The sequence below is a fragment of the Hyperoodon ampullatus genome (assembly GCF_949752795.1).
Source record: "Hyperoodon ampullatus genome assembly, chromosome: 3".
NCBI classification, from domain to species: Eukaryota; Metazoa; Chordata; class Mammalia; order Artiodactyla; family Ziphiidae; genus Hyperoodon; species Hyperoodon ampullatus.
In genome coordinates, this window is record NC_136916.1 from 12,527,025 (window position 1) to 12,541,698 (window position 14,674).

Consider the following 14,674-nt stretch of genomic DNA (forward strand, 5'->3'; position numbering starts at 1 on the left):
GGTGGTAAAGGTGATAAAAGACCCTAAGCAGCATTGTCGTAGCGAATGCAAATGCAGCTGTGACCCCAAGGGCAGAGGAGGTGTAAGCACAGAAGGGACTAAGATTTAGCAGGCTCCCACCCCACCAAATGCTGAGATTAAGACCTCTTGGGAGAGGATGCGGCTGGTGGTAGAGACACCTGCCAGAGGGTGCTGCCCAGAGTGCTCGCCGTACCACAGGCAAGTAAATCGGGAGACAAGGTGTTGAGGCTTTATTCGGAAAGCCGCAGACGGAAAAGATGGGAGACTAATATCTCCAAAAAACCCCATCTTATCAGGGTTTGGATGCCAGTTTCTTTGATGGAACAGAGATGGGGAGGGGGTGAGGAAGTAAAGTAAAAAGGCCATAATTCCTGCAAATATCTCCTGGAATGGCCAGCCTCAGGGAGGGGATGTGTTAATTTCTTGTTTCTTGTAGCCATTCACAAGTGGACAGGGTCAGGATGTTTCCCTGAACAAAGGCACTTTTGTTTAACATTCAGGCAGAGGGGCAGGGTTCCCCAAGGCAGGCCATTATGTATAGAGAGTATCCTTTTAGTGAACAAAAGCAACGGGAAGCAAAGGTTAAAATAAAAGAAACAGATCCAACATGGAGTCTGATTTAGCTCTTCCTGGTAACAAGAGCTGGTCCATGTGTTACCAAGGTCCGGCTGCTCGCTGCTGGAAAGCCAATTGTCGAGAGACAAGGGTCGGTAGGAAAGGAAAGGTTGCTTTATTTCGGAGGCCCGCAACTGGAGGCGGGGAGGGTGGACGCCTGTTCGAAGGCCGACTCCCATCCAACTCCGACAATCAGGAAGCAAGAGCCTTTATAGACAGAGCAAGGCGGCTACCTGCAGAAACAGCGCAGTCAGCTCTGACAGTCGTCTTGAAATTGGTCATCAGTGGTCTGACCTGCGTCATCTCGATTGTTTTAGGTACAGTTAATCTTCAGTTCCAGGGTCGGTTTGTTTCCATTTCTTTGAGGCCAATTCTTGCAATTGTGGCAGCTTATGTCATGGCTACAGCCTGGTCATCACGTAGTTAACTTCTTCCACCTGGTGAGGGTTTCCGTATCTATAAGACAGCTCACAGGATATGGCTCAGAATATTACCTATAGCCCTTAAGGAGGAACTGAAGGTCCTTGACTTTGCTTACTGACTAAACTATTATTATTTGGTCTCCTTTGACTATTTTCCTCTGTTTCTGCATTTTCTCACTTCTCTGATTAAACTTATTCTTTGGCTAAAGTTTTTCCACAGACAAAATGCAGCCTGAGGACATGGGGGGCAAGCACCATAGGGTGCTTCTCCATTTCACATGGGCATGGCTTCTTGAGTGGCCAAGGAACTTGGTGAAAGATACAGGCAAGCCAAGGTTCTGTACATAGCTGGGAGATCCATCTCGTCATTCTTGAAGGTCCTGAGTCCTAAAAAGTCCTGTCTTGTTTTGGGGGGGTTGCTGTATTTTTCCATTAATCTCTGCTGTTGGACATGGAAATGCTGAGAGTTACTCCAGAGAAACTCCTGGGTTCCAGACATCGTTCTGGACTCCACTGTGTACCCACAACCTGTTTTCCTCTTGATAATCCGAATTAATCACTTCAGTAGAGTGCCCCCTTTCTCTGCCTTTGGTTTAGTGGTGTAAGGATCACAGTGTGGCCAGGTACCAGTTCAATTCACTCTCATCTAATTCAGTGGAAACATTGTTGTGCTTCCTGGTAGAAGCATTCTCCCCTTGGGAACTAAGACCTCCAAGCCAGCAGCTCATGAAGTTGCTGGGACAGGAAAGCAGTGATTTTAGGGGTGGATTATTAGGTATAAGGGTGAGAGGATCCTCTTCCCCTTTTACCCCTCAATCTCTGGACCTGTGGCTGTGGGAGAGATGGCGTCTTGTACTGATTCAAAGTGTAGAGGAAGAAAAGTAATTTTGTTGCAGGAAGGGGGACCCCTTCCAGGGCCCGGGAGTGGACTCTTGTCTAACACTAAGAAATGAATTGTCCGAGGAGACGCACGTGTTGGCAAAGCAAGAGACTTTATTGGGAAGGGGTGCCTGGGTGGAGAGCAGCAGGGTCAGAGTCCCTAGGAGAACTGCTCTGCCACGTGGCTTGCAGTCTCGGGTTCTACGGTAATGGGGTTAGTTTCCGGGTTGTCTCTGGCCAGTCATTCTGACTCAGGGTCCTTCCTGGTGGTGCACTCATCGCTCAGCCAAGACGGATTCCAGCGAGAAGGATTCTGGGAGGTTGGTAGGACATATGGGCTTGCATCTCCTCTCTCCTTCTGACGTTTCCTGAATTCTTCAGGGTGGTGGTAGCTTGTTAGTTCCATGTTCCTTACCAGGACCTCCTGTTGTCAAGAAACTCATGCAAGTGGCTACTACCTTGTCTGGCCAGGGTGGGCGGTTTCAGTCAGTGGTTCCCCTAACAATTTTCCTTCTACCCTTTCTATGTCACTGGCTGAGAGCGCCCCCCCGACCCGACCCTGTAAAAAAAGACAGATTAACTGGAGAAAAAAAAATACCACCAACAGAAGTTTAATAACATGTATACCTCCTGTATACAAGAGAGATACCCAGGAAAACTGAGTAACTCCCTGAAATGGCCCATGACACCACCTTAAATATCATCTCCAGCTAAACACAAAAGAAGATGTTGAGGGTGAGGTTGGAGCCAGTTATGGGAGGTTCCGAGGAAAAGCACGGTAAACAAAGGGATGGTTGTTATGCAGCTTTAAGTCCACGTCTTCTACATTGATAAGAGTTTCTAGAGATTTAGTCATTCTCTTCCCGGTACAGCCAGGAAGACAAGCTTACAACAGAGATTTTCCTTACAAATGTAAATGTCTCATACAAAAGGGTAACTTTTATTCCATTTTCAGAGCTTCTCCTGTGTGTGTAGTTTCTTTCTTTTCTTTTTTTAAAATATTTTACCATTTTATTTTATAAATTTATTTATTTATTTATTTTTGGCTGTGTTGGGTCCTCTTTGCTGCGCATGGGCTTTCTCTCGTTGTGGTGAGCGAGGGCTACTCTTTGTTGCGGTGCCCGGGCTTCTCATTGCAGTGGCTTCTCTTGTTGCGGAGCACGGGCTCTAGGCACGCGGGCTTCAGTCGTTGTGGCACGTGGGCTCAGTAGTTGTGGCTCACGGGCTCTAGAGCGCAGGCTCAGTAGTTGTGGCAACACAGTAGTAGTTGCTCTGTGGCTTGTGGGATCTTCCCCTGCATTGGCAGGAGGATTCTTAGCAACTGCGCCACCAGGGAAGTCCTGTAGTTTCTTAAAAATAACTAGTTCAAGATAATCCTTATGTCAAAGAGGCATATTTTGGGGTGGCAAATTCTGCTCCCCTTTGAAAGCATGTACTACATCCTATAAGACAGAACCACATCCTTTCGTGGATTTGTCTCTCAACTGCCATGACTGAGTCTTCAATAAGCCATTCTACCTTTCCACTAGGTTGGCTCTACTGGGTATGGGATATGTGATAAGACTGTTACCCCAAAACTGGGTTCACCTCTTGGTGGGTGTTGAGCCAAAAGACACAACCAAGCCAAAGATCGGGAGAAGGAATGATTTATTACTTGCAGCAAGTAAGGAGAACACCAGGGATCTTTCCCAAAGCAGTGTGTCCCCAAACAGCAAGATTGGGGAAGTTTTAAGCTGAGGGTACATGCATATTCATGAAGGGACTTGAGTAGAGGAGAATTCAGCATAGAATTGGGGCAGAAGTTGACAGAGTCCAAGCTTTAGTTGACTGAAGTCAAGAGGGTCAACGTCATCATTCCATCCTCCACCTGGGTGGGGGCCTTAGTTCCTGCAGAACTCAAAGATATATTATTATGTATGTCTCTTGAGGAGGAACTAGGACCCTGTTTTGTCACTGACCTGTTGTTTCTTGACTGCATTTCCTTTGTTCCTGCATTTCCCTCACTTCCGGTAAGGTCATTAATTATGGAGACCTGTTCAAGGGCAAGCATTGTGGCCAGGCTTAGATCACAAAATGGCTTAGGCCAAAAATGGCTTCTCTTATGTCAAGAAAGCCATGCCTGGCTCTCTTTCTTCATGAACCCTCCTACCTTATCTGCTTATAAGACCAGTCAATTCCATGGGCATGAGTCCATTGCTGTACTTCTTTTGCTGTGAAATAGAGTACCTTGATTAGAACTGATGCCATGCCCAATGTTATGATGGTGGATAAGGCCTTCTGTGAATCAATGGATGATGGTTCTGATCTCAGGTGGCCTTGGCCTGCAGTGGCATGAAGCAGGATTTTGGTTCCCGGCCAAAGATTAAAGTCAGGCTTCGGCAGTGAGAGCCCCAAATCCTAGCCACTAGACCACCAGGGAACAGTGGCCAGTGACAAGGCCCTGGCCTGTACAGCTTTGCAGAAAGTGAATTTCCACAAAGAAATGGGAAGTAGTGAAACAAAGTGCTTATTAGGAGGAAAAAGAGTACGTGTGGATAGACACACAGGCATCCTCAGAGAGAGAGAGTCATGCCCTCGTGGTAGTTTGAATCACTTATATGGGGCATTTCTTCCGGGTTTCCTTTGGCCAATCAACTTGCTTTTCCTGGTTCTGAGTCCGTATTTGTTTTATCTCAGGGTCCTCCCCTGCGTGCACGCATCTCTTAGCCAAGATGGATTCTAGTGAAGAGGCCTGTGCGTAGGTTGACGTCACTCCCTTTTGACCTCCAAGGAGCCTTTCTGCTCTTGTATAGTCAGGAGGGTCTCCTTGACCTCAAGAATGAGAAATATATGGCCTCTTATCTGGGCAGGGCTCAGCTCCTCCTCCTCTTCAACTTGGAGTATCTATCCACAGGGGACAAACCCCAGCTGCTCAGCCTGGGGCCCATCTATCTCCTGCCTCAGTTCTGTTAGATGCGTTATGGTCAGGGAATGCAAATCCATATCCAGTATATGTCTGTCCCAATGAGGATGATGGGAGAGGTTCAATGTTATCAACCTGCCACCAGGTGGCTGGCTATCCTCACTAGTAAATATGGCCATATTATGGGCTCTCTACGTGGGCTGATTAGGCCCTCAGGGCTTGCAGCAGTCAGGCCAGCCTTGGTAAGGAGAAGTCCATTTTTTTGAACTCCATCCCTGCCACCATGGCCATTTTGTTGAAGGGCGATTGAGCGAGAACTGGGATGGCTGTGGAAACTGACTGATATCCACAGGGTGTGTCTTGTTGCCTACCTGATTACTGAGCACTTTTTCTGCAGTGGATCATATGTGAGCATTCACATGGGGCACAAAATTTTTACAGGCCGTACCCATTCTTAAAGCCTCATCCATGGAACTCTCCCTTAGACTTGCTTGTCACCAGTCTCTCAATCTTGTTCCTTCCAAGTTCCTGACCATCCAGTTAAGCCTTGAGCAACTACCCATAAATTAATACAGATGTGTGGTTCTGGCCATTTCTCATCCAGAAAAAGTAGTAAACCAAATGTACTACTTCAGGTTCTGTTCAGTGGGAGGATTTTTCTTCATGACTATTCTTCAGGGTCACCTCCGAGTGAGACTGTAAGACGGCAGGTATCCACCTTCTGGTGGCAGCTCCATCGTTAACCAGGCTTGAGTTTTTTCTTCCTCAGCTCATCATCCAGAACTTCCCATGAGGCCATAGCTGTGGATTGAGGGGGAAGAGGCACAGGGCCACTTACTCCTATAAATTGCTTTCCTTCTGCCTGCGCCCCTCCCACCTGATGAGAGATTGAAGCTGCCCTTGCCCAGCTTCATGGTTTGGCGGTTCAGATAAAACCCAGTTTGTCCTGGGAAACCCAGGCCATAAGGTCACCTGGTGACTCATGGTTAGGCATTCAGTCTGTTGCAAGGCTCAGAAGCAAGCTAGAGGCTCTTTTCTCAAAAGGATGATAGTCATCTACACAAGACGGCATAAGATGTACTTCAAAATCCTAGAGGTCTATGCTGCGATTTTGTGATGGGTGTTCGCCAAAGGGTCAACCAGATCATACCTGGTTGTTCCAGACACTCTTGAGAGTCCCAGTGTATCTGCTGGTTCGTGACGTCCAAGTGGAAGAGCAGCTTGCACTGCAATCTAGATTTCTCTTACTCTAGGCTCCAATAAAAGTCGGCTCCTTACTTGGGACTTGGAAAACGGGTTGAAGTAGCACACACAAATGTGGTATATGTTGCTTCCAAATTCACATTTCATTGTTCATTAAGGCCTAACATACTGACAGTTCTTACTGGGTGAAATTGGTAAAATTTGAGCTTGCTTGAAGGGTGCACATGACTTTTAAAAAATAGTTTATTTTGAAATAATTTCAGATCTACAGAAAAGTTGTCAGAACAGAACTAAGAACTCCCACATCCCCTTCACCTAGATTCTAAAATTCTTAACATTTTACCATATTTGTTCTCTCTCTCCTCTTCCTCCTCTCCCCCTGTACACATTCACACACACATACAAACAGTCAGACATTCATTATTATCAGTCTTTTTAGGAGCTTTTGAGAGCAAGCTATAGACATGGTTCCCATCACTCCTAAGCATTCAAGTGTGTTTTTCCTAGAAGGGATACTTTCCTACGTGACCAACACGGCTCTCAAATCAGCAGATTGACATTGCACAGCCCTATAACAAGCCCCTTTCAAGCTGTGCCAAGTGTACCAGCGATGACTCTTTCTTTCCTTTCTGGTCCAGGATCCTATCTAGGAGTGTGTGTTGTCTTTAGCTATCCTGTCCCCTCAGACATATTCAGCAGGAAGAGTTCCTCAGCCTCTCCCTGTTGTTCATGTCCTTGACACTTTTTCAAAAAGCACAGACATTCTGTAGCATGACCAGCTCTACCTGGGTCCATCTACTGTTTCCTTATAACCAGACTCAGGTCATGCATTCTTGGCAGGAATGCTGGAGAAATGGAGTCTTAACCACTGGACCGCCAGGGAAGTCCTAGTAGTCCTGTTCTTAATTTTTCAACAGAATATCCTTTTCCTAATCAAACACTTCCACTGACCAGCCTTAGCCTTTAAGCTAAGCTTAGCCCTAGCTGCCATTGATAACTCCCACCTTAATCAGTCACCTCTATGGTGGTTGCCAAATGGTGATTCTGTTTTCATCATTCTTTTCTAATACATTTACTAGAGCTTCCCATTCTCATTTATCTGTTTATTCATTCATTTATGTCAGTGTGGACTGCTGGATTCATATTTCATTCAATAGGTTGTAAGCTGATACTTTATAATCATTTATTTATTTATTTAAATTATTTTATTTATTTATTTTTGGCTGCATTGGGTCTTCATTGCTGTGCGCAGGCTTCCTCTAGTTGGGGCGAGTGGTGGCTACTCTTCGTTGCAGTGTGCGGGCTTCTCATTGTGGTGGCTTCTCGTTGCAGAGCACGGGCTCTAGGCGTGTGGGCTTCTGTAGCTGTGGCATGGAGGCTCAGTAGCTGTGGCTTGCAGGCTCTAGAGCGCAGGCTCAGTAGTTGTGGCACATGGGCTTAGTTGCTTCAAGACATGTGGGATCTTCCCGGACCAGGGCTTGAACCCGTGTCCCCTGCATTGGCAGGTGGATTCCTAACCACTACACCACCAGGGAAGTCCCTCATCATTTATTTTGATGCTCAAATTGTCCCAGATATGGCCAGTGGGAATCTCTTCAATCTAGTTTCTGTGTCATTCTCAGGTGTCCCCATCATTTTTTTAGTATTTCCTCACTTTCTGGAGTAACAAGATGTTCCAGGCTCATTTTATACTTTTGTTAGCCCAGCTTTGGAACCAGCCATTTTTCCAAGAAGCCCTGGTTCCTTTTAGTGCAGAATGGTATTTAAAAACCAACATCTGAGTGTTCAGTGTGCTCATTGTTACTGGGGTGTCATTGCTTCTAGGCTCTCATATTGGACAGAACTAGAAACAAAGGTATATAAATATATGTACATATGTATGATATATGCACACATTCACATGCACATATATGTACCTATAACTATTTATCTATCTACGTACATAATTATAAAACCATGCCCTCATGCCAGAACTTCCAATTCCATTACATTGTCTCAAGGTATATTCTAGCCTACTCTTTTCTTAAGTTTGTAAATATCATTTTGGGGACTAAAGAACTTGACTTCTATCATCTTCAGTACATTTACACGTTTGTTCAATGTATCCAATCTCCCAGCCATGTGGGCTCTCTCCTCTGCCTGCTGCCTCTGTGCTGCTGCCCCTGTTCTCCCAACTTCCCTCCATCCTTGGCTACTGGAACTGTTGGCCTTCTCCTCTGCGTGGCTCCCAAGCTTTTTCATCATTGAACAATTGACCCATCTCATTGGCCACCATGTTGATTCCTGTCCTCTGGGAAGGGAAGGGAAGGAAAAGGAACATGGAAAAGAAAGTGACTACGTATGGTTTTGATAGGTAGAACTGTAGGGAAACTTTGTCCTAGGCTGAGGTACAGATGTATTTTGGGAACTTTTAACAGGAAGATGTGTGACAGATGAGATGGTACATGGGGTATACTTTTTTTTTTTTTTTTTTGCGGTACGCAGGCCTCTCACTGTTGTGGCCTCTCCCATTGCAGAGCACAGGCTCCGGACGCGCAGGCTCAGCGGCCATGGCTCACGGGCCCAGCCTCTCCACAGCATGTGGAATCTTCCAGACTAGGGCACGAACCCGCGTCCCCTGCATTGGCAGGCAGACTCTCAACCACTGCGCCACCAGGGAAGCCCACATGGGGTATACTTAATGAGAGATGAGGCTTAACACTACCTCAGAATATGTAACATGTTTTTGTTTACTTGTTTACTGGTTGTCTCCCATTAGACTGTAAGTTCCACGAGAACAAAACCTTTGCCTTGTCCGCTGCTGTTATCCTTGGTGCCAAAAATAGTGCCTGGCAAATAGTAGGTACTCAGTTATTCTTTGTTAAACGCACGAAGCTCCGAAAAGTAGTTTGCCTGCATATTTTGGAGGTCAGAATAAGAAGATTGGGTTTCATTTTCTTAAGCAGGGGAAGGCTATCAAAGTCCTCCGTAGTGGGGTAGTGGTACAACCTGAGTTTTAGAACAATGGGAATGATAGATGAAAATGACAAAAGATTTGGAGATGCAGTCATTTTAGGAAATGTTTATTATCTATATTTTGTGGGACACTTGTTCAGAAGTATAATGATTTTATTTTTATTTCATGTTTTAAAAGATTCCCAAATGTATCATAAAAGAATTTCGTTAAAATTTCTAAAACACATATTCTAGAAAAAAATTTACCACATGGACAGTTTGTCATCAACATTTGTCAGCTTTGAAAAGTACCAAGAACATTTTCCCTGAAATTTTATGTCATCACCACTTAAAAGTTGGTTTCTCCTATTTGTTATAAATTGCTTTAAAAAGTACATTAGAGCTTCCCTGGTGGCGCAGTGGTTGAGAGTCTGCCTGCCGATGCAGGGGACACAGGTTCGTGCCCCGGTCCGGGAGGATCCCGCATGCTGCGGAGTGGCTGGGCCCGTGAGCCATGGCCGCTGAGCCTGCGTGTCCAGAGCCTGTGCTCCGCAACAGGAGAGGCCACAACAGTGAGAGGCCCGCGTACCACAAAAAAAAAAAAGAAGAAAAAGTACATTAAAATTTTTTTATCATACTTGATCATATGATTCATCCATTTCTATAGTTCAGTACAATATTATACATATTTAATTTTAACATAGTGATTATAATTTAGTAGTGGTTTTCAGAAGTTATTTTCAAAAATGGTTATAGATTTTAGATAGACAAAGCCTTAAATATTGGTGATCTTTTCAGTTAATTGCTATATCTTAGTTTTTTTGGTTTTTTTTTTAAGGAATTGAATACAACAAGCATTTATCAAGAGGATTTTATGGGTCAGGTACTTGTCAAGGACTCTGCAGTGTGTGAGATCTTACCCTCCTTACAAGCTAATACGTTTGCTTGTTACTGTTTCATGGCTGTTGGCAGAAGACATGACTCCTGGGTCAGAGACAAAGGACTTCCTCATGGCAAAAACAGTATTAGTGATTCATGTTTATTTGCATTGGTTCCCCATGCCCCCTCAGTTCCATGAGGGTGTCACAAAAGACCTACCGTGGGTGCCTATACACAGTAGTGAGTTGTATTAAAGGAGAGGATCCCTGAGTTTGGGGGGTTCCACTTTTTCAGTAAGGAATAGCAAGCCTGCTTCTTGGCAGGGGAAAGGCATTACCTCATCCTTCAAGGTTGCTCACTGCAAACGCAACTCAGGAGTGGCCCAAGGAAAGAGTGATCAGGGCCTTTGTATTTCTTGGCATGCCCAGAAGGAACATGCAGGGACCCTTGGGCCAATGGAGATTGCCTCTCCCAAAGGTACTGTGTTAGTCAGAAAAAAATAGCCTCCTAAAAGGAAGTAGGCCAAATCTAAAATACAATTTTTTGTGGGAAAACACTAGAAATTTTCATTGACATTGAGATGTACAGCATTACGAATGCTCCCTCTGCTTTGAATAATGCTGTGGACTAGGTCTGTCATCAGTATAATATTGATGGGTGTGCGGAAGGTTAGTTGAAAATTTAGTGGGATTAGTTGAAAATCATTACAGTGTAGTGAATATCAAAATGTAAAAATATTTAAATTTAGCCTTTCTTGGTTGAATATTGCTATGCTTTTGTAGTGTTCTCTGCATATGATTTTTAAAACTGTGATATTTTCAAAACATAGTGGTGATAGCAACAACTACTGTCACAGCACCAAAAATAGGTAACATTTCGTGAAGGCTTACTGTGTGACATACACCATTCAGAGTACTTCTGAACTCACTATGCTGACAATAACTCTATGAAATAGGCACTATTTATTTTGCATAAGAGGAAACTAAGGCACAGAAAAGGTAAGTAATTTACATAATGTCACACTGAATATCAGTTAGGATGCTTTCAGCTGTGGTTGACAGAAACTCTCACAAATTGTTGATTTATTGTATGACATTCCAGGAAGACCAGAAGTGTGATGAGTGTCAGAGTTGAGTCAATGGCTAAACAAAGTCAGCAGTCAAAATTATTTCCATCTTTTTAAAAGCTTGTCATCTGTGCACTGGCTTTGCCCTCTGGCTGGCCCCTCTTGTGGTCACCAGATGACTGTGCCAGTTCCTGGCCTCATTTCCACACGTGGCAATGTCCAGGGTCATAGAGGAAGCCTCTCCCTGGTGCTTCTGTGTAAAAAGCTTTCCCACAAGCCCCCGACAGATCTTTTCTCCTGTCACACTCAGCGGAACTGAGTCCCACACCCAGCCCTAAAATATCTGACCAGAAGAATGGGATCACTGTGGTGGGCTGAGACCAGACGAGGGTTACCCTTGATACTGGGAATATGATCACCCTCCCCTGAGTTCCATGGGAGATAAATCTGAGGCTCTGCCAGCGGTAAAAAGAGAGGGCTTGCCATGGGGTGCCCCCAATCACAGTCTGCCACACCTGGTCAGCAGACAAGTGAGGGGGTAGAAACACAGACTCTCTGTCTACAGAGCCTGCACTGAAAAGTCTGGGAATTCTACTTGAGCTTTCATGGCTCTCTTTTTTTACCTGACATTTTAGAAACCAATAGTTGTGGTAAGTTTGGTCAAATTGACAGAGAGAGTACATCCAGAAAACTGGCCTTCTTGTTACAGTCTGAGATGCCTGTAGTTAAAAGTCTGTAGGAGAACATTACAAATACTTGCTCCTACTTAGATTTTTGGGGGAATTCTGTTTAAAATCAAATATAGTACAGTGGTGTGATTATCTTAAAGAAGAAGTTCTCAAATCTTTTGGTTTCAGGACCTCTTTACAGTCTTAAAAATTATAGGGTCCCTCAAAGAGCTTTAGTCTATGTTATATCTATTCAGAGTTACCATATTAGAAATTTTAAAGGAGAGACGTTTAAAATAATGATAAACCAATTCTGTGTTAGTATAAATGATGTATTTTAAAGAAAAATGAACTCTATTTTTCAAAGCAAAAACTTTAATGAGAATAGTGTCATTGTTTTACATTTTTGCAAGTCTTCTCAATGCCTGACTTAATGGAACATAGCTGAATTCTCCTGTCAGCTTCTGCATTCAATCTGTCATCCAGTCACATAACCTGTAGCCTCTGGAAAACTCCACTGAACACTTGTGAGAGAATGATAATGGAAAAGGCAAATAGAACCTTAATATTGTTATGAAAATAATTTTGACCTGTGGATTCCCTGAAAGTGTGTCCTGGAACCTCCAGGGGTTCCTCACACCACACTTTGAGAACCTCTATCTAAAAGTAATTTTGCTTGCTGTGCCCGTGCATAATTTATAATGGCTTCAAGCAGAAGCACACATAAAACGTAAATAAGATATTAAAAGTAGGCTCATAAATTGGTCATGTCTCAGAAAATGGAAACAAGATGAGTATCAGTGGAGCAATGTGCTAGTGTCCAGGGAATCTGATAATCCAGCAGAGTCCTGGGGAAAACCCCTAGTCATGAGAAGATAATTCAGTGGTTTCCTCACTTCACCAGTCCTTTGAATCTGTAAAATATGATTTGCATGAAATATGCTCACTAAATATATTTTTAAGGAAATATCTATTATATAAACCACAGTTAATCTCTCTGTCCTCCCTTTTTTTTCTTTTTCAGATTTAACATTTCAGATGATTTGAAGGTTGGCTTTTTCAGCTCAGACCATGCTACTCAAACAGATTCCAGTGAGATTTTGCCATTAAAAGAGTTGAGTTCATCTACACAAAAGCTAGTGGAGGTAAATCTGGATTTATTTTGAAACTTCTGAGGTAATTTGTGGGTACTATTTGCCTTTATGTCTTTCCTTGACAGAATTGAAATGATTAACATTTTAAAAATATTAGTATCTTTTACACACTGAGTTGGATGACAGTTGTGTTTTTTAAAATTATTAGTATAAACTACTACTTCTATTTGTGTCATATTTATGTCATGCTTATATATGTTAACTTGTTTAGTGAAATGTTTTCTTACTCTCTTTAGAATTCTTTTGACATCTGTGAACATTTACTATTTAGGATATTTTAAAAAATTACAAAATATTTTTGGCATATAGAAAAATGTCAAGAATAATATACAGTAGTGAATAACTGTGTCACCCATGGTCAGGGAGGAAGAAATTTTCCTCTGTTCCTCTAGGTTCTTCTGGCTGGTCTAAGAATTAAATTGACATGAGACAGATTAACAGGAAAAAATCCAACAAAAATTTAATAACTTATATGTGGGAGAGACCCAGGAAAACTGAGTAACTTGCCAAAATAGCCAAAGCTCTCACCTTCAGCTAAAGACAAAAGAGGATGTTGAGGATAGTGGTTTGGGACTTTGTAGGAGAGGAAGACAATTCACATGAAGATGGAAAAGCAAATATTTGGTAAACAAATGTTTGCTGGGCCATGCAGAGAGACAGTGGGACACAGAGACGAATTTTAACTGACTTTGTTAGGTTCCTCCCGGTCTACACAGCTAGCGCATATTATACTATAGTTATCTATGGTGCTAGCTCCCTTCCTGGAACAGGTCCTCTATCTACATTCTTCTAGGAAGTTATGGGGAATGTCAAAGGTTCTTCCTGAGTCTTTGGGGCCTTAACAATAATCAGCCTAAATAAATCCTCATGCGAAAGAGACACACTTTGAGGTGGCAGATTTTGCTCCCCTATACTACCATACAGCTTTTTCATATCTCCATATTCTATCATATTTCCTTTGGGGCTTTAAAAAAAATTTTTTTTTAATTTTATTGAAGTATAATTGATTTACAATGTTGTGTTTATTTCTCTGTACAGCAAAGCTTTGGGGCTTTTTTGATTGTAAAGAAACAGAACATTTCATACACATTAGATATCAAGAGTTATTATTAAAAGTCCTGGGCTTCCCTGGTGGTGCAGTGGTTGAGAATCTGCCTGCTACTGCAGGGGACACGGGTTCGAGCCCTGGTCTGGGAAGATCCCACATGCCGCAGAGCAACTAGGCCCGTGAGCCACAACTACTGAGCCTGCGCGTCTGGAGCCTGTGCTCCGCAACAAGAGAGGCTGCGATAGTGAGAGGCTCGCACACCGCGATGAAGAGTGGCCCCCGCTTGCCACTACTAGAGAAAGCCCTAGCACAGAAACGAAAACCCAACACAGCCCAAAATAAAAAATAATAAAAGAAATAAATTTTAAAAAACAACAACAACAACAAAAAGTATAGCTTAAAAAAAACAAAGTTACTAACCACTGTTTAAAAAAAAAAAAAAAAGTCCTAATCAATAAAACTGTGACATAGGGTGGCATACTACTACAAATACTTTAGGTTGCTTTGCTTCTGTTTTTTCACTTAACAACATAACTTGGAAATCATTTATGTACGTTGGTACATAAAGAGCTTCCTCATCTATTTTATAAGTACATTGTATCACAAACTGGCATCATTTATTTAGCTATCCTCCTACTGATGGACATCATTTTTTAGTCGTTTCAGATCTTTCACTGCAATGAATAATTCTGTTCATACTCACATGCCAGTAAAACTGGGATGTAAATTCTTAAAAGTGAAATGTCTGAGTCAGAGGATGCATGCATTAATCATTGTGAAGGATGTTGCCAAGTTGCCCTGCATAGAAATTATACCAATTTACACTCCCACTTTTGAGGATGTCTCTTTTCCCACGTATGTCCCAATTTATTGTCTTCTTTTA

General features: G+C 43.0%; 1 protein-coding gene across 1 annotated transcript in view; it reads left to right on the forward strand.

Annotated features, from left to right (window-relative positions):
- Window positions 1-628: 628 nt before the first annotated feature.
- Window positions 629-14,674, forward strand: part of LOC307049470 (uncharacterized protein C10orf67, mitochondrial) — a gene marked incomplete at its 5' end in the record, with an annotated part of 113,038 nt that continues 98,992 nt past the window's right edge. The window contains 3 exons of the mRNA XM_079699049.1: window positions 629-953; window positions 2,356-2,422; window positions 12,614-12,734. Coding sequence (XP_079555175.1) covers window positions 629-953; window positions 2,356-2,422; window positions 12,614-12,734 — 513 coding nt within the window. The remainder of the gene's footprint in view (window positions 954-2,355; window positions 2,423-12,613; window positions 12,735-14,674) is intronic.